The 21,241-nt window shown below is 40.3% G+C and overlaps 1 protein-coding gene across 4 annotated transcripts in view; it reads right to left on the bottom strand.

Annotated features, from left to right (window-relative positions):
* The window catches only part of ANK3 (ankyrin 3, node of Ranvier (ankyrin G)), a 198,408-nt gene that overhangs the window by 138,567 nt on the left and 38,600 nt on the right, over window positions 1-21,241 (bottom strand). For all 4 annotated transcript variants that reach the window (XM_015571812.1, XM_015571814.1, XM_015571813.1 and 1 more), the window contains exons 6-7: window positions 15,396-15,494; window positions 4,747-4,845 (exon numbers count right to left, since the gene is read on the bottom strand). In XM_015571812.1, coding sequence (XP_015427298.1) covers window positions 4,747-4,845; window positions 15,396-15,494 — 198 coding nt within the window. The remainder of the gene's footprint in view (window positions 1-4,746; window positions 4,846-15,395; window positions 15,495-21,241) is intronic.

The raw sequence follows: 21,241 nt of genomic DNA on the forward strand, positions 1-21,241 counted from the left end.
GAACGAGTCAGAAATGCACGTGAAGAGCTGAGAGAAGACATGAATGGGTTCACAGGTAAATAAAACCTTAAAAGATTAGATTGGCACTCAGTATTCAGTGAGTTTCCTAATGAAGACAAAAAACAAGGTATTATGTCATTCTGGAACTAACATAATATTGGACGTCAGCTGTAAGTTAAAAATAAAACAATTAAAAAGTTGTCAGTCTTTTCAAACATGCTTCCTTTAAATGTGTAGGCAAATTGGAGGAGCCTGGGAAATTCCTAGAGAATCCAGTCATCAAGAAAGGCCCTGTTAATTAATGTAACATAATTTAACATATTTTAGGGGGGGCGGGAAGTGACAGTAAACTCAGTTTCCAAAAAAGTGGTCATCAGTAAACTTTGAAAATAATGGCATGGTAAGTATGCACTGATGAACCAAGTATTACTGAATCCTCTAGGACAGTGGTCGGCAAACTGCGGCTCACGAGCCACATGCGGCTCTTTGGCACCTTGCGTGTGGCTCTTCCACAAAATACCGACTTTGCGACTTTGCGCAAGGGCCACGAAGTTTCAATCGCACTGTACATGTGCGCCTGCACGTGGTATTTTGTGGAAGAGCCACATTCAAGGGGCCAAAGAGCCGCATGTGGCTTGCGAGCCGCAGTTTGCCGACCACTGCTCTAGGACAAGTTATTTCCCCTAATTTATTGACGAATAACATAAAACGGAAGTTCAAGGTAAGAAAAAAATTCAAGCCTTCCTCTGGCCACTCTCCTGGCATCATTCACTCACTGACATATATATCAACTTCCTTGAAAGCAAGAGGTCCATGGGTTATAATTTCCCCATACTGGCCAGCAGAGAGCCTTGCACGTATAGAAAGAGCTCCATAAATATTTATGTAAATTTAAATATTTATGTAAATACAATGTCAGTCAGGCAGGATACTTCTATCTAAAAAATTCCCTGCAAACATTTTGAACCAAAGTAGAAACTAAGGTGCAGAAAAGGATGGGGACAGTTCTCATTTGCGATACTGCCATCCCCACCCGAGCACATGCACTCTTTCATTTCCTGTCAAAACATTCCTTTGCTTTAGGTTTTGATAGAGTCTTTGAGGAACACATGCAATAAACAAAATAACAAAATCTGAGAGAACTAGTGACTTAGGGAGAGCAGAAAAGGAAAGCAACGTCAGTAAACGAGGGCAACTCTCTAAGGATACACAAGCTAATCACACACGAGCGGGTAGCATAGGTCACCGGGGAAAGACGAGAAGAAAGTAAAGGTCATTTGCCTTGTGGAGAGGGGTCTTATTACACATGGCACCTTCGTCAAGCTGAAAATACGGGTCCACTGTGGTGGGTTTTCTTAGCTCAGAAAGATGAGTCTTGAAGAATTAGACAGACGGTCTTACAGTTAGGAATGCATTTATTCACTTCATAGTCATTCAACAAATATTTACCGAAGGGCTGCCATATATGTTAGGCACCTGTTTATGTGCTTGGGGTACCACACTTAATTAATCAAAGTTCTTGCTTTCATTTTAATGGAGAGAGAGAGAGAGAGAGAGAGAGAGAGAGAGAGAGAACAAATAAACCAATGATGAAGAAGAAGGGCGCTGAAAAGAAATTTGAGTTGAAAAACATGTGGAGACTGCAGTGATCTGGGACCGGCTGAGGGAATTCAGTCTAAGAGAACAGGAAATGAGAACAAACTTGGTGTATTTTAGGAAGCGAAATGAAGCTAAGGATAGTTGTCTGGAAGATGGTAGGGAGCCCAGCGAGAGGAGATGAGGCAGAAAAGTGGTCAAGTTCTAGTAAGAATTTATTTTCAGGACACGGGAAGCTTGCAGGTAAATGTGATAAATTAGACATATATGTTTATCCATCTTTTCCCAAATGCTCACGAAAAAGCATTAAAGGAATTTGAAAGGCAAAATCCATAAGGGAATGTACATGTATATGCGCGCACACCCACAAAGCCACATACACACATAGGAAACAAAAATAGATGGGCACTGTCTATACATTTTTGGAATATGAAAAGAGGATGTACTAGTAAGTGTGATAACTTACCCAGCAGAAGAAAGAAGGCTGAAACCTAAGTGTCCATGGAGGGGTATAATCAGCGGTGTGCTGATAAAGGTTTAACAGCAGCTCTTTGGAAAAGAAGGCCCTGATCCATAGTATCTGCCAATCCCATGATGTCAAGACCTCAGCGACCAATTTCAAGCGATAAACATCAAGTTATTGGAGGTGGAGCTGGGACGAGATGTGCATACACAATAGGCTCAATGACCTGGCTCCAGCCTGCCACTGGGTGTAATAAAGACAATGGATTTGCCTCTCTGATGCCCCAAAGGCAGGGGATGTGGATACACAGTACTCTCAAAAGATAGAGATGAGGCTTAATGCTGAGAAAGTAGGACTGGTTCCCCTGTGTACAGAGCTGTCAGGTCTCCAGGCCCTTCCAACCCAGCAAAGCCAGATGCCTGCCCCCATGCAGGAAGCCAGAGGTTTAGTCTCTGGAGAAAGTAAGCCAGAAAGACTCTGGATGCAGAGGCCCAGGCAGAGCAGAGAGCAGTGGTGAGGCTCTGGACTGAGCCCAGGTGCTCACAGTACAGGTGTTGCCCGGTGTCTATAGTCAGCCTGCCTGCTTCCAACTCTTGTTCTGCCACTAGCTGAGGTGTCGTGAGGAAGCTACTTTATTTCTTTGGGTCTCAGTTTTCTAATCTATAAAAAGGGTATAATAGTAATATTAGGATCTTATAGAGCTATTGGGAGGAGATAATATATTATGTAAAGTGCTTAGAAACTGGTATGCAGTAATCACTCTATAAGTATGAGTTATCATTGTTAGGATTTAAGTATGCATACAGGACAGGGACACTGACAGCCCCTTTTCCTACTGTAAACCAACTATTTTCAACTGGTGTACAGCATGAATTTTTAAAACATGTCATACCTGTCCATTTAGCCAGGGGCACTGACCTCTTCCCCCATATATTGTCAAAGAAAGACATGAGAATAGTCAACACAACAACAGCCATCCAGTGTGAATGGATCAAAATTATACCTATTTTTTTTTGTCCGATAGGCAAACAATATATTTTGGGTGTGCCACAGAATTTTAGTAATTCGTGTATGTGTGCCATGAGATGAAAAAATTTGAAAATCGCTGCTGTAAATTACTCACCCAGTGTACATATCAAAGGTTGGAGAATTCAGTCTCTCAAAAAATGGATCTTCCCAGAGAAAAGAACACCTTATCCTGACCTTAGAGGACCCTCCAACCTGCCACGACCTAACGCACATGAAAGAGTGAGCCAAAGCCAACAGAGAGAAAATAAGACAACGGAGGAATTACGGACATATGAGAGGGAGAATTACACTAAAGAGAAGGTACCTTAAATGTCCTCAGAAGGTGACGTAAAATATTATTTCCATAAAACAAGAGCTGAATGCTTTAAGAAAAGAAGCATAGAAGAAAAAATAAGGAGATTTCTCTGAAAAAAAAAAAAAACCCACAAAACCCATCAATAGATAATGAAATGAACAATAGGAGAAGAAAGATGATAGATTTATTTGATAAAATAAAAATTAGTTTTAAAGAGAAAAATGGGAATTACTCAGGTTTTTAGGCACAAGGTTGACATGACTTGGTTGGACAGTTCATATGGCCACTCTGACTGCAAAATGGAAACTGGATTGTAGAGAAGCAAGGAGGGAAATGGGGAACCAGCAATGAAGCTATTACAACGGTTCAGCGAGAGATGCTGTGACTCAGAAGACAGCGGTGGGTGTAAAGATAGACAGATATGGACCATATGCAAGGAAAAGGAACAGGTAGGTAGTTTAGGTGAAAGCACCCAAGAGACCCAGATGTCAGCACTACAATAAGAAATTATGGCTGTTTACTTCTGTAGGATAGTACCTCCAGAGCTTGCCAATCTAAACTCTGCATTTCAAATGAGTGATGGAATTGTTGAGACCACCTCCCCCCTGTCTATCTTCACTAGAGTAGGAAACACTGATTAGGGTGCAAACAGGAGTTACATGTAATTTCTTTGTTTTGGTAATGTTGGGAGATTAAAGCTTTTTATAAAGCTCCATAGAGCTTTCAAAATCATTGATTAATAAAAATACTGGTGACTATGAGGTAGTTCCAAAATTTATTTACAAATATTCCCCTTTTTGAAATACGGTCAAATGGTTTTACCATTAAAAAATCTAGAAGACACTTAGTAAAACATTTTTGTTTCCAGGCAATCCACGTGTATTCTTCTCAGACATGTGAACCTTCCCTGTGGCACCAAGCCAGGTGCCACCTTTCCAAAGTTCCCACTCTATCCGTCAAATGGCATCCTGGCCTCGTTACTAGTCTGTGAACATTCATGAAATAAACCAAGAGGCTGATGAAAGAGAGCCAGCAGCTAGACTTTAGAGAATCTAGACCTTATAGTCTTTCCTTCCCCAACAAGCAATCACAGAGTAGAGTAAGCACTAAGTGCTCCTGATAAAAAGCACACAAAAACAACACACGCAGAAATGGCGTTGTGGTAGAACGTCTTCTTACCAAAGGCTTCGTCAGCCCAAACTGATTTTGAGGTTCTCCAGAGATTTGGTGAACACAGCCACTCTAACTGCTTACATGGAAACGATGGCATTTTCTGCATAACTCAAAAGGCTGTGTGGAATAACCAGGAAAGGGATTCAAAGCTAAGCACAGTCGAATGGCCCGAAACCTAGGAAGAAATTACCTTGGTTTTTGAAAGAATGGGGGCAGCTCGATCGAGCAGCATTTCCACCACCTGCTCATGGCCGCTCCTGGCTCCACAGTGCAGCGGCGTCAGACCGTCCTAGTGAACAAAAGGCAGCGTCTCCAGTTAGATGCGATGGGGACTGTACAAACGCAGACTGTTCCTTCCAGACCCAGTGCAGCATCCAACATGCTGTGGACCAGTGGGCTACCAACCTTTACTCACACTCCTGACACAATAATTTCCTGTGTTACAAGAGCTAAGCTTTTCCCTAGGTTTAAGTGGTCACACAGTGTGTAATTTCCCACATATGAGGATACTAGCTTTTAAAATATAACTGTCCCACTATTCTTGACTATCCAATGGAATCTAAATAGTACATGTAAATTGATATCCGCCACTTAAAAATACACAAATAAACTTTGAAAATAGAAATTTGTAATAGGAATTTTACGTTGGCAATTTTTCCACTTACATTTTTATTTCTATACCAGTTCCCCCACATAATTTTATCTTAATGTAATACAATTTTATGCTTGAGTGTTTTTTATTGATCACCATATCATATTTCCCTGCCACAAAAATATAAATTTAAAAAAGGTTTATAGACCTCCTGAGAACATAAGCTTTAATTATCCAAAAATAAATCTTCTGGTTGAAATGATCATTATAATTATTCAAACACAATTGATCAAAACATCAAAAACACATTACAGATTTTATGATTATTAAACGAGGGTAACAGTTTCTTAAAATGTCCTCTCTTGATGAGACAATTTTTTCACCACTAATTCACAATCTGTCAGTGCATATTACTTATTGCTAAAATAGTTTAGCATCAGTACTATCCCAATTTTTGCTTTTATAAATGTTAGTGCTGAGAAATCTTGTCTGCGTAAATAAGTAAATGAACTTTTGCCACAAATTCTCTGAACTCCTTCTGAATCGCATGCCCAAATCACTTAATAATCTTTCACCAAATATTTTTTAATGATACATCATTAGACAAATGCATTAGGTTCTTCATTTTTGTTTGTAGCGATAGGATTTATAATCACCCAATACACAGAAGAATGTGTTATCCAATCATTATAGTCATGTAGTTCTTAACAGGACACCAATACTTTGAACTCTTCCCTCTGTCCCCCTCACATTCCCTTCTTCACCCTCAAAGGTGTTAGCACTCTGGGTGAGAGTTAGAAAGTTAGAACTTTCTATCATACGAGGAGGGAAATATTGTATTAAAGACTAGGTGTGAAAGGATAATTAGCAGGGAGTTAAAGGAAGTGGAAAGTCATTCACTTAAAATTATCTAAGTGGCCCTAAACCTTATGGAGAATTTTTCACAGCCCAGCTTATATATTCCCCAACTTGAAGATTCCTGTGGTTGACGACACCTACTGCAAGGAAAGTCGCATTTTCTAAAATACATCAAAATGATATTCAATGTATTTAAACCACTTTCGAGATTGTGCGAGCAGTTCTTGAAAGTAAGCCTAATTATCCTAATGTATAATCAATCCTTTTTCTAAACTACTAGCTAAATCTCAGTAGAATTAAAATTCCTTAGATCCTGAAATGTGAATCACAAACAGCACACGGCCTGATATGAACATTCTTTGAGCATGTTTAAATACTCAGCCTTTGTGCTGAGTTAAAACAATTGCTCTTGTACGCCAAAGTAAAGCAGTATAACCATCTTTCAAATGGAAACAGCATTTTCCTAATAAAATAAAATTTGAGAACAAATAAAAAACACCAAGAAGTCCAGATGTCTTCCCAATAATGTAAACCTGAATATATTTGAAGGAGAAATAACAATAATCATATGCAACTTCCAACACACAAAAATATTTCACATTCTCTCAATGTGATTATCTTTTATGAACTTAAAGTTCAAATTTGTTTCTTTCATTTTTCTCATAAGTAGACCCTACGATGTGATAGAGTATGTGCAGACATTTTCAAATTATGATCACACAGAAAAATAACAATTTTAGTCCAACTCATTTATCATTGAAAACAATCTTCCCCAAAGCAAAATACTCCATTTGGCATTCAAAGTATTTGGCAATCTTAGAGCAAAATCTATCCCAACTCCTTAGTCCTTTGACATATACTGTTCCTTACAGACACATTTTGACTGATTTCACCTTTTAAAAACATTTTAATTATGGAAAATTTCAAACATATTTCAGAGTACAGTAGACCGAACAATGTAATGAGCTTTTAGGTGTCTGGTTCTCTGTGTCAACAATCGCTGCCTAATGATCAATTCTGATTTATATCCTGATCTCTTCTTCTTTCTTGTATTACTTTTGAAGCAAACACAAGTCATGGAATCATTTCATCCTCACAATCACCCCTGTATGGAAGGCATAATTTTCATTTTATAAACGAGCACTCTAGTTTTCAAAGAGGTTAAATTATTCACCCAAGCCCTAGCTGGTTCGGCCCAGTGGACAGAACGTCGGCCTTTGGACCAAAGGGTCCCAAGTTCAATTCTGGTCAAGGGCACGTACCCTGGTTGCAGGCTACTCCTCAAGGCTGAAGCCTGGTCAGGGCTCGTGCAGGAGGCAGCCAATCAAAATATATCCTAAGGTGAGGATTAACAACAACAAAAAATCCATCCAAGGTCACACAATTCAGAACTAGGCCCCTGGTGACTGACGGACAGTCCAAGGATGTCTTGGGAAGAGTTTTAAGACAAAGATGCTCCCTCTACTCAAATGTGTAGCTGCTCTTAGCCTTCCTTTACCTACATTCTGAAGCTGCTGCCTTTGATCTTTGGTTTTTACTTATTAAAAACTTACAGGATCTAGAGACTCAGTTAGGAAAAGTGACCTTTTTCATTGGTAAAGGAGCTGTGAAGTGCTATGGTCTTAGCCGTTCTTACTTTTATCACCTTGTTCCCATGATAAATTGGCTAGCTCTCCAAGAGCAGTTCCTAGCTGAACTGCCAAGAGCTACCTGAAGTACAGCTCTTTCAGCTGCAGCTTTAACTGCAGTATTTTTAACAACGACCACAAGTGACTGACGCCTCTGGATCTTGTGCAAATGCCCTCTGGCACTTCTCAAAGGTGCATGGCTCTTCAAATGGCCAGAACCCGGGCAGGAAAGAGGCCTCATCAGGAAGCTGTATGAGATGTCACGATTGCCTGACTCATAGGTAGGGCTGGCCTGGCTGTAGGACCTTCAGGGGTCAGTGGAAAACTGGTATCTAGAGTTCATGTAAGATCTTTAATTAGCATCACTGTTTCCAGAGTCACGAAGATGGAGACACAGTGAGACTGAAAAGTACCTGCCATTTAGTGATTCACACTTAATTCAGTTAAAAAAAAACAAAAGAGGAAAATTAGCAGGCACTGACTTTACTTAATACCTATTTTGGGGCATAATGAATATTTGAATTTCGACTTAATTTTTTACTTTGAAATAGGTGTGGCTTATCATTCACTTTCCTGACGCACTGTTCTGATTATGATTCTGTGTGCTCTAAAGATCTTCAGTGACTATCACTCAGTGCCTCAGCCAAGTCTACATCCCTCAGCTTAGCAACCAGTCTTCTTTTAATATATTTTAATTGATTTTTTACACAGAGGAAGGGACAGGAATAGAGAGTTAGAAACATCGATGGGAGAGAAACATCGATCAGCTGCTTCCTGCACACCCCCCACTGGGGATGTGCCTGCAACCAAGGTACCATTCACTTTCCTGACGCACTGTTCTGATTATGATTCTGTGTGCCCTAAAGATCTTCAGTAACTATCACTCAGTGCCTCAGCCAGGTCTACATCCCTCAGCTTAGCAATCAGTCTTCTTTTAATATATTTTAATTGACTTTTTACAGAGAGGAAGGGACAGGAATAGAGAGTTAGAAACATCGATGAGAGAGAAACATCAATCAGCTGCCTCCTGCACACTCCCTACTGGGTATGTGCCTGCAACCAGGGTACATGCCCTTAGCCGGAATCGAACCTGGGACCCTTGAGTCGGCAGGCCGACATTCTATCCACTGAGTCAAACCGGTCAGGGCAGCAATCAGTCTTCTTAACATCAGCCACTGCTACACTTGGCCTCCCCGTTCCCTTCGCATCGACCCTAATTAAACTCTTTGATGCAGTGCTTAGCAAAAGCTTACCATTTTCCTGTCTTCCTGCTTTGGCCACATGACTTCCTGTACCTGGAAGGTTTCTTTCTACTTTCTCCAAGATCCAAATCCCTACTGTGTTAAAGTACAGTTTCTTTCAATCCTTTCCCAAAATGAGACATGACCCTTCGACCTTCAGGACTTTATCTTATTTTATCTGTCCCACTTTGGGGGAAACGGTAGCTTTTTACCTGGTATTTTAGTTATTTCTGGGCATGCTTCTGAGGACAAGGTGGCTCATTTGAGGGAGATTTAAATCCCAGGAGAAGATATCATGTCATATCATAACTCAGTATCATGTCCATAAAAGCTGCTTCACAAAAGTGACTTGAGTGCATGAATACATGGAGTGAGGGAGTAAGTGAATGTTTGGTCTAATCTTTTAAAATCCTTTTCAGGTTAGTTGGTTAAAAATTCCTTTTCTTGTTATCCTTATTTTTTTTTTTTTAAGACTAGACTCATTTGATACTTCAGAAACACGATTAAAATAACGTCTCTTACCTTCCAGAAAAATAAAATTCTCAATAAATAAGTGACTTGTAAATTGGGATTAGACTAAAGAATATGACTCAGTCTTTTTAGCTGTCAGAATGAAGAGAAAGCCTGGCCAGCATGACTCAGTGGCTGAGTGTCACCTATGAATCAGGAGGTAACGGTTCAATTCCCTGTCAGGGCACATGCCCGGGTTGAGGGCTCGATCCCCAATGTGGGGCTTACAGGAGGCAGCCAATCAATGACTCTCTCTCATCATTGATGTTTCTTTCTAACCCTCTGAAATCAATAAAATTATTTTTAAAAAGGAAATCTTACCTCTAAAAAAAGAATAAAGAAATATCAGAATATTTGCTGTAAATATTTTCCTCTTTTTAATTCAGCTTTTAAAAAAAAGAGCTGCTGTGAATATTGTAGTCCTTTACAACATAGCAGTGAACTGGTTTACTTCTTTCCCAGAGAGGATGAAGAAGGACACCCACAGGAACACGGCCACCCCCGTACCTAATACAAAATAAGGATTGTATTACCGGCTCCCAATTCCTAGAAATTTGCAATTAATGTACAGAGTCACCTAGAATGGGTCCTGGGCCAAAAAGCAGTTCCCCTGCACACAACAGCATCGACCTCCAGCTCACAAATGCTTGACAAAGGCAATTCTCGGGGCTCAAGGGAGACTGCCTCAGAAAGGCAGCATATGCCATTTGGACAGGAGAGAGAGAGAGAGAGAGAGAGAAGAGTTGCCATAGTAACATTATGGGAGGGAAATGAAATTGCATGGAGTTAGTAATTTTTTTCCAATTCCCCTGATTTTTAAAGCACTAACATAATGAACGTGTATTCCCCTGGGCAGAATTCTGAGGCAAGGCAAACTGGCTGGGCCAGATCTCATATTTCATGTTGGTGACAGCAATCTTATTAGTGAGGGGGGAGCTGCACCCTCCTGGCTGGCCAAAATGCTCTCTTTTGTTAGCTTACGAGCAAAATGTTGCACATCCGAAGGCCAGAAAGACATTCTTTCACATCTGGTTTTGCTGAAAAGCATGGAGCAGGGCATTACGGCATCACACCTAGGAATACTGAAGCTGGACTATGTCCGTAACAGGTGAATCTGCTCAAAGCCCAAACTGAAATGACACAAATCTGTGACTGGGGAAATACTGTCAAAAAGAGACATTTATTTTGATTTGTAGCCTCTAGTTTCCTTTCTTTTCTTTCTTCTAAGCAAAAACTCACTCTGGAGAAGAGAAAGGAAATAGAGCAGAGAGAACTCTGTGGATATACACTTTTCTCTATTGTGGATGTAAAACAGGATGTGATATTTAATTGTAAACTAAAAACCAAGAAGAAACAGGTAGTGCTCCGGAGGAGAGAGTGATGATGACAACCAGACACATTAAAGAGCCTCAGTTACAGTCTAATAGCTGTTCTCACATCTGTGTCTTTCACTACGAGTTCTGACTGTATCCTCCCTTTGTGCGTGTTGGGCAATTGGAGAGCTGGCCTAAGAGGAAGTGAAATGACGTTTTTGGAACCCCTTCTGTTGTCACAGGTGCTCTGTTCTTAGGGCTCTACTGAATCTCTACAAGTTGTGAGAAATGGCATGTGAACTTCACTTGCAGCTGAGAAAGCTGCTCCAGAGGACTAATATACTCACCCGAGGTCCCATGCAAGTAAATGCTTGACATTAGACGTTAACCTCAGGCTTGCCTCCGTCAGAGGGACTGGATTCCTTCTACTGTACCAAGCAATTTCCTTTTCACATCAAGAATTCATTTCAGCCATTTATATATATAAAAGAGAGAAATATCTTCCTAATTCCCTTCCTTTTTATCCTGCCATGCATTCTATATGTTTAATACTGAACTAAAATAAGGCAAAATCCTTCTGTTGTTCTTTCTGCTTGGGAAATCACAGCTTTCTCTCTGAGCCTAAAAATAAACCGTTATGCTCTTTGTTGTGTCTTTTCCCATTCTCTTCTTCATGATTTTTGTCCCTCCTTTGTGGTCTTCTTTTGGTTTTAGCATTATTTATTATTCTAATCATTTAATGATCATATAGGCCACTGACTATCTCCTACTTTGGATTTTTAACTAAATCTCTTTTTAGTGGTTGCCCTAGGGATTACAGCGTGTATCCTTAACTTATCAGTGGAGTCTAAATAATATATTATTACAAAATAATATATATTATACTGAAATAAGATAATACCACTTCATGTATAATATGAGAATTCTGGAATATTATAATTGTATATACATTATTAGTTTCATTTTTTTATATATATATAATATTTTACTTCCAAATATATTATAAACCTAATAGATTGATATTTTTATTATTTATTATTTTTAAAAATATATTTTCATTGATTTCAGAGAGAGAGAGAAAAACATCAAAGATGAGAGAGAATAATTGTTCAGCTGCCTCCTGCATGCCCCACACTGGGGATTGAGCCCACAACCTGAGCATGTGCCCTGACTGGGAATTGAACCGTGACCTCCTGGTTCATAGGTCGATGCTCAATCACTGAGCCACACCGGCTGGGCCTAAGGGTCTGCTTTTAAATGGAATTCTTTATTAGATCAACAACCCATGCAGAGAACAACAAGGAAATTAGGTCCCTTAGAGTGCTGGTGTCTGAGGTGAATCCATGTTTTTTTCCATGTCTCTAGAGGGATTGGTGTGTACCAGGTCTGATTCTTAATGCAACAAGGTATCCCCCTAAGAAACCAGAAACACCAATCAGAAAGGATATATGCACCCCTATGTTCATAGCATCACAATTCACCATAGCTAAGATTTGGAAACAGCCTAAGTGCCCATCAGCAGATGAGTGGATTAAAAAATTTTGGCTTATCTACACAATGGAATACAATGTTGCTATAAAAAGGAAGGAACTCCTACCACTTGCAACAACATGGATAGACCTGGAGAGCATTATGCTAAGCGAAATAAGTCAGTTGGAGAAAGATAAATATCACATGATCTCACTCATTTGTGGAATATAATGAACAACATAAACTGATGAACAAAACAGATCCAGAGACAGAGAAGCATCGATCAGACTGTCAAACCTCCAAAGGAAGGTAGGGGAGGGTGGTGTGGGGGAGAGGGAGAGATCAACCAAAGGACTTGTATGCATGCATATAAGCCTAACCAATGGACACAAACACTAAGGGGGTGAGGGCATGAGCGGGGGTAGGGTGGGAGGGGCAATGTGGGGATAAGGACACTATGTATACCTTAATCAATAAAGAAAAAAACAAAAACAAACAACAAGGTAGCCCCAATAGTAGCATGTACCTTGTAGGAGGTGGCTGGGCAGATAAGAATATTTTCTCAAGAGCCACTGGGCTTTGTTAAAGCACATAGTGATGAAAATTTGTTGTCAGTTTTTAGGCTTGTCCCCAGGGCTTTCTGACATTTTAGCTGGCTCCCTCCCTCCCTTTCAAGCCCACATATCCAGACACTCAGTTATTTCAGCAAGAGACAAGGGAAGCTCTGATGAGGAGACCACAGAATAGTTTACATATTTTGAGCAGGTACTATACTTTCTCCCATATCGTCTGCCAGGAATTCAGTCTGGGCCTGGTCCCACCTTCACCCCACTCCACGCAGGACAACAATAGAAGAATGATGGGCTTTTCTGTTCTCAGCTTCTCCAAGTCTCCCTCACACTCACACGTCACTTACACAGCACACGAGGAAGATAAATCCAGTTTAAACCCATAGGAGGGAATCTACGTCTCCTTTAAAAGAAGACAGCCTTTCAGAACAGGGAGGCAATGTGCCACGGACACCCGGTTGTGCCATCAGTTTGCCTGTGCACCTTATTTCATTTCTGATACTTTCTCTTAGGAGAGTGTTTTGTGCTTTTATCCTGTCCCTCCCCTAGGACACCGTATGCCCCATAAAGATGGGGCCAGAATTTCCTGTGTACCCGTTTCTTCTCTCTTTGTACCCCAAACAGCAAGTGTTTGATAAATGATTGAGAAGTGATTGACGCTTGTATCAAGAGAGGATGAAATGAGGTGACTTCTGTTCCGCACATTTGCTAAAACCTCAGCTGGAAATCCAGATATGTCTCTTCAAGTTTATCTTTCCCGTTGACTGCATCCTCCCTCACTTGCCTTCTCAAAGATTCTCCCTATTTACAAACAATCCATTAGCTTCCGTGATATTCAACTGGCATAAGCAAGGCCTCTCTGTCTTTCATTCCTTACAGTCTCTTTAAACAGCCCGTACTTAGCAGAAGACCTTTGGCATTTAAAGCAATGGCTCTAGCATTTGTTATCTACTGGCAATTGCTTCTTATTAAATGACGCAAAGTCAGTTCAATAAGGTCTCTATTCAAGTTAAGGATTACAGCGTGTATCCTTAACTTATCAGTGGAGTCTAAATAATATATTATTCATTAGATTGTATTATTACATAACAATATATATTTTATTGCAAATTCAATTTACTTCTCCAGTCAGACGGGTCAACCCTCATCTTTCTTCACTCCATTCAGGAAAGCTTGTTTCTTTTAAAATACATCCATAATTTTCAGGTTCAACAGTCATCAGGAAAAAGACATTTGCGTTTTCTGCCAAATACCTACGGCTGGGCTACCTTAAGATTAGAACACAGGAGACAAGCTTCCCATCAGCTCCATGAGGGCAGGAGAAGTGTCTTGTCTTGTTCCATCCTCCTCCATGCCCGCCCCCCGCCCCATCTGGCCCCAGGCAGGTGCTCGGTAATCATTTACTAGTTGATGGAATATATGTAGTGACTAATAAACGACATAGTCCATTTAGGAGCTACAGGAGTCAAGTTCAGGCTACCAAGCCAGTTGTAGACACGTGAAGATCATGATTCTTGAAGGAAGAAGCGCAGGGTTGTGGGAGGTACAATGACAAGACAGAGGAAGCTATCCAAAATTCCGACCTAGGTGGATGTCTACGGCACGACCACCTTTTATTAACCTGGCTCTTGCTCGCACCTTGTAACAAGTGCATGAAATGCTGAAAGAAATGCCCTGGTTAGAAGCTTAATGCATTGGAGTTCTGAGATATACTAGCAATGGCTGGGATTTATTTCTGGATGACTTTATACCACACAGTTTACAAACATTAGCTTGATCTTATGACAATGCTGCACGGTAGCCATTAATGGTTCTTATTTGCAAAGGGAAATAACAGGCAGAAGGTTAAATATCCTACCTAAGTCAACTAGCTAAACTCAGAACCTGGGATTCAAGCTTGATTCGAAGTCTCAGTTCTTTCCTCACTCACAATGCATCACACCAGAAAAGCAACCTGCCAAGCACCTAGCTAGATAGATATGTGGTTTTCAAAAAAATTTTAATTGTAAAAAACAATATAAAAGTTACTTTCGTAGCCATTTTTAAGCATACAGTTCAGTAATGTTAGCTTTACTCACATTGCTGCATAACATCTCTAGAACTTTATCTTCTTGCAAAACTGAAACTATATACCCATTGATCAACAACTCCCCATTTACTTATTCCCCAGGCAACAAAAATTCTACCAATTATACCCAGGAGTGGAATTACTGGATCATGGGGTAATTCTATTTTTAGTTTTTTTAAGGAACCTCAATATGCTTTTCTATAGCAGCTGTACCATTTTACATTCCCATCATCAGGGCACAAAGGTAGAAAGGTTTGTTTTTAAGTCAGGTTTAGCATCAAACTGACTGAATAGCTAAGCCTGGAGTGTCAAGTAGTGGTTAAATTCTTGAAAATTTAACTCAACTAAAACTCTAGGCTTTAGACCTTAGATTCTGTAATTAAAGCCATGCACTATTTAAACATGTATTAAAGATTTGCAAATATGGATTATCATCCCATTTTAAGAAGAAAAAACTTAGCAGTCATTTTCCAAGAGACTACAACAAATGAACAAAAATAAAGCCAAGACTGAACCAGTGCAAAGCTATTAGGAGAAGTATCCCTGCCTCCCGGAAATAAGGATAAGCATGCACATAAACTGACGCCTACCCTTGTTTTTGCATCGATTTTAGCTCCTCGATCAAGCAGTAGTTTTACCATGTTGGCATTTCCTCTTTTTGATGCAACATGTAAAGGAGTGATGTCGTTCTGTGGAAGAAGAGACAAAAAAAAAATTACAGTTTGGGTATCTTCAGTTTAACCAAAACACTGTTTCCTAAACCGCCCACAACCAGTCTTCATTCTTTTTCTTTTTATAAAAAACACTTTGAATAGTAGGCTCCCAATATTTCTTTCCGATAGTAACTGTCTTCAGAAGGAGACACCTTCCCACACCCATAAAAAGTCCCAGCTCGTTTATTTGATTTACCTGGGGTGGTTGATAGATGAGATAATGATTTTCTTTTATTTAGGGGGGAGGCTCGAATATCCTGGACCTTTAAGTCAATGTGTTTTCCTACAAGTTTGCAAGATACATGTTGGCTAATGAGTGGCTGACCAGGACGCAGTTAAGTCAGCCCAGGCCAAGTTAAAGCAGGATCACAGGACTCAGCCTTCCCTGGGCTCCACTGAGCACAAACTGGGAAATCTGTCACTACCATATAGTCACAGGGCTTCCCATGTACATGGGTTAAAACGTGTTCACAGGCATGTGTTAGCAATACCACACAAAACTGACGATGGATTTTAAAAAATCTGCTGTGGAGAAAGAGCCATCATAGGACAATCTGAAAATCCAATCATGATTTCGGAGCCATAGTTCTTCCTCTTTGCATCTGTACAGGTGTTGTGGCTGTTTTCAGAATGCCAAGGAATTACGTGCACACCGTGAAAAACATTCTGCATTTCAGTTCCTGATATCCTTGTGTAGCAGCAATATGGGTTTAGGAGTTGTTATTCACGAAAGTCAATTACATGATACATGAACTGAGCCCCAAAGGGGTTATGTTTTTGTTGTTTGATAGCAGATACAATATAATAGCTACCAGGTATTGATCATTTCCTATGTGTTAGGCACTGCGCTAAACTCTTTACTATCTCATTTAATTGTCATAATCCTCACAGTGTCGTATACAACCTGAATTATAATGCCCATTTTACCGATCTAGAAACAGCTAGCAAAACCCAGATTCAAATGAAAACCTGACACTTAAACTCGTGGTTTTAAAAAATAATAATACACTTTACAACGTTTCAGAGAAAAGCATAAACAGCATCACCCCACTTCAATAATCCTCAATCTTTTGCCAATATTATTTCTTCTGTACTCCCTATGATGTTTTTCTGGCTGAAGGAGTTTAAGAAAAGAAAAAAAGGTTTAGGAACCCTGTTATTTCACCCACAAAGACTACCATTTAATGATCTCTAACAGATAAGGATGTCTTAAAAATCACAATACCCTCATAACTAACAAATAACTTCATAACACCAAGACCCTGTCAAACTTTAAATTCTCCCATCATCTCCAATTAACCTCAGCTGGGTTGTTCAAATGAGAAGAAGATGCACATCGAGGTTGGACGGTCCCTTAGGTCTCTTTCAATTTCCAGAGGCGCCCTCCTCTACCTTCTTTCCCCATGTCTATATATTTACGGAAACAACAACAACAAAACTGAAGAAAAAAACACCAGGGTAATTTATTGTGTAGCATTTCCTACATTCTGGACATGGCCGGTTGCATTCTCATGGGGTATTATTTAGATGTTCTTTTTGGCCTGTATTTTCAATAAACCTTTCTAATTCAATGCTGTTAGCCATTATACATTCTCCCATCTGAAGAACTCTCTACATCCCATTATTCTTAAATGTTAACGCATAAATCAATAATAATTCATTAAATGAAAGAAGCAGAAAGAAACATGAATAAAACAAATGTGTTTTGGTAATGCTGGAGGGGAGTGGACAGGATGCATATCATTGCTCCAGACCAGGGAGAGCCAAACCTTTTCTACAAAGGGCCACCAGAGAGCAAATATTTGGCTTTGTAGGCCGTACAATCTTTATTGCAGCTACTCAGCACTGCCCCTGTAGCACTAGAGCAGCCATACACAATACGCACTGAAATGAGTGGTTGTGTCCCAATACATCTTTATTTAAGGAGCACTTCAGAATTCCAATTAAACTGTAGACGAACCATCACCGAGAACCACCCAAGACTAGCTGAACAGAATTCCCACCACTAAAGATATAAAGGAGGAGCCACACTGAGACAGGATGATACCATCCTGCGCCCTTGAGCAGCCTTCACAGGCCTCACACTACTTTGGACAGATGCTGTCGTCTCTCAGGTATGAGTGAGTGGCGTGGTGGGTCAGCCTGTCACGCTGCCCTGTACCTACTCAGCAGCTAGTGAAGTCACAACCATGGGCTGGGGCCGAGGGGCATATGGGTGGTCTGTATGTTCAAACCAACTCATTGGGACTAATGGATCCAGACTGACCATTTGGAGGAACCAGCCTTATAAGCTAAATGGAATCATTTAGAAAGGGAGTGTGTCTTTAACCAGAAAGAATGCGGCCCAGTCTGATAGTGGCATATATTGCTGCTGCACTAAGTACTCAGAGTGGTTTAATGATTTGAAAATCGACATGTTAGTAAACATTAAGCCACCCCCACTTACGGTCACCAGCTCTCCAACAGCCCCTTGGGTCCCTACCTCTGCTGCTCCCTTGCCAGCGCACACGGAGACCGTACTGAGAGAAATGACTCATCTTCTCCAGTCCCAACAACAGAAACCCAGCCTATGGCAACCGCAGGAAACAGATCTGGCCGGTTCACCACTGAACTCCTGCCCAGCAGAGGGGGGAACAGCACTGTGGCACGGCTTTCAGGTGGCGTTTGGCAAAACAATGAAACTCACGTGAGCCATGGATGAGCACCAATGAGCCCTATACCTTGGAATCTCCAGTCCTGCCATGATCTTGCTCACTACTTTGCCTGCCATAGTTACCAAAAAAATATTTATGCACAAGAAGAAAGGTGATAAAATAAGCAAGCTTTCACTGAATAACCCTCTTTAATGGGGACTGGATTTTGGTGTGAATGAAAGCTGGCGGAAGCAGATAAACTTCCTTATGGCCTGTTAATTGTCTTGGTTGTCCCTTTTGTCTGAGTGTAAGTGTGTGTTGTTCTAATGACCCAAGCAGCACAGTGGGCAGATTCTAGACCTGAGACAGCAGGTGGAGTGACAGGTTAGGTCTACTGGCAACACAGTCTAACAGAGGCTTGCTGAGTACAGAGTGAGATATGACACAAACTCATCACTTCCCTGCGTGAGTCAAGGCTTACGGGCTATTTCCCCTTAAAGAAGTGCCCTTCTCTGGTTGAGCAGGACTTCATTAACTTTTACCACAAATAGGCTAATTTTGGTGAGAGAAAGAACTCTATTTCTAATTTCGTTCTCTTCTTATATTCGCAAATACTCATTTTCTCACATACTCTCTCACATGGAGGATGTGAAGATGTCAAAAGAGTATCTTGAATTTCGAACTCCCACAGTTTTCTACACCTCTCTGACCCTTCTTAGAGGAATATTTCACATTTCTATGGCACTTAAAAAGTGCTGCAAAGGGCTTTACAAGATGTCATTTCATTTTATCTTCACAGCAAGCTACTGAAGTGAAATAAGTATCATGAACCTTACTTGACAGGTACATAAACTGAGGAACAGAACTGGTCAGTAATCTGCATATTTAAGAGACCGCTGATTGGAGGCAGAATCAGGGTCAGAATTCAGTTCCAGCCCTTGGGCAGTGGTATTTTCATTCAGGGACCATGATGCCCCAGGCCGACACTATTGCTTCTCATCTCTGTCAAAGGGAGCTCCTGAATAAAATATGTACTTCTGAATTCCTGAGTTGGGTGGGGACTGCTTCTGTCAATGGGGAACAAATCTAAATGACAATGGTGCCTCTAAACTCCTCAATAGGATATTTACACTTTGATTCCTCAGTTAACCAGAAAAGTGGTTTATGGCCTACTATGCACAAGGCCCAGGGTTGCATTTTCATCATATAAGTGAGCAATATAATTATGGAATCACTCATATCAAAAGAGCCCAGTGATGTCCGAGACTGAAAACCTTGTTTAGTAGAACCCTTGATTGTCATTGGTGAAATGTGGTTGCACATGCTTTCTGGGATGCAATTTGGCAGTATGTAGAAGAGCCTTGAAATCTACAACCACAGATACAAGGCAGAGGTTGACTGCTGTGGTAGAAAGGGCAGAAATGCTAAGAGAGATCTCGCCCTGAGGCCTAGGCACCCTCCCTAAGACCGAAGCAGAGGCAGAATGAGGGACCCTGAGCCCCAGTACAACCCGAACAGGAGTAGCAAGCAACCGTAGCCAACTGGTGAGGTCAGGCAGCAGCTTGGCAAAAGATGTTCTCTGTGTAACAGCTATGCAGGGAAAGCATGAGGTGGAGCACTAATCCCCCCACTCCCCACCCCGTCTACTAGTCCCCTAAGCATACGGCAATGGCAGCCCCCCCCTCGAAAGGAATTTAAAACCTGTGATGCGCTCAAACAAAAAGTAAATTCAGTTCAACTCTTGACTAAACTGGCTCAATCTGCCACCTTTGCAGCCCAACAGAAGACAAGGTATGCCTATTTCCAAACAAAGGTACTATTGACCTCAGTCTCTCCTGTTCTGGACATAATATTCAGTATTCTAACTAGTGGGACAGGTGAACAACATGCAGCCAAAGTTAGGGAGAGCCAAATGGAAACACTTGATAAGAAAACCCACAATATTGGAAATGAATTTCTTCGATGGACTCTTCAGCAGACTTCATATAACTGAGGAAAGAACCAGTGAACTTAAAGATACGTCCATAAATGATCCAAAATGAGATGCATAGAGGAAAAAAAAGAGTGAAAAAGAAAGAAAAGAGTGTCCAAGAGCCACAGGACAATATAAAACAGCTGGCTGGAATCACAAAAGGAGAAGGAAGAGAGAATTTGGCAAAAAAAAAAAAAAATATGTGAAGAGATAACGGTCAAGAATTATCTCAAAATAATGACATACTCCATAACCACACACGTCAATCAAATTGCTCAAAATGAAAGATAAAGAAAAAATCTTGAAGATAGCCAAAGGAAAAAGGACACATTTCTTGCAGAGAAAAAGATAATACTGTAATTATAAGAGACCGCTCGTCAGAAATTATGCAATCCTGAAAACAAAAAAAGTGACATCTTTCTGTACTGAAAATAAACAAATGTCAAATGAGAATTCTGTTCCCAGCAAAAAATATCTTTTAAAACATTAAGGAGAAATAAAAACATTTTAAGATAAACAAAAGCTAAGCAAATTCATTACTAGCAGACCTGCAATAAAAAATGTTAAAGGACATTCTCTGGCAGTAGGAATATGATACAAGACAGAAACTGAGATCTACACAAAGAAATATAGAAATAAATGAAGGTAAATATAAGAGCTAATTGACTGTCTAAAGTAGTAAATTATGGGGTTTACAATATATGCAAAAGTAAAGTGTAAGATGCCAACTGCATATAGATGGTAGAGAAGAATTACAACTCAGGCTCTCACACTAGGTAAAGTGATATAACATTAGAAGGTAGAGTGGGATAACTTAATAACCTAGGAAATATGTATATTAAGTAAAAATTAAGACATAAAAGAACATGAAAACCATGCTCTTACTTTTGTACATAAGTATGCCTATAGACACATTTTTAAAAGGCTGAAGAGATAGATGTTGATCCAAATGTTAACAATTTATCTCTTGGTGGAGATTACAGATGATTTTTTGCTTCTTTACACTCTTTTAAAAAATTTCTGTGTGTATATTTGTATAATGTGTGGTGAAAACAGTGACTGTATTTCTTTTTTTATTATTACCTACTTTGTAGCCCACCCCCACCACCACCACCACC

This window comes from Myotis davidii, unplaced genomic scaffold (genome assembly GCF_000327345.1).
Source record: "Myotis davidii unplaced genomic scaffold, ASM32734v1 scaffold1187, whole genome shotgun sequence".
NCBI classification, from domain to species: domain Eukaryota; kingdom Metazoa; phylum Chordata; class Mammalia; order Chiroptera; family Vespertilionidae; genus Myotis; species Myotis davidii.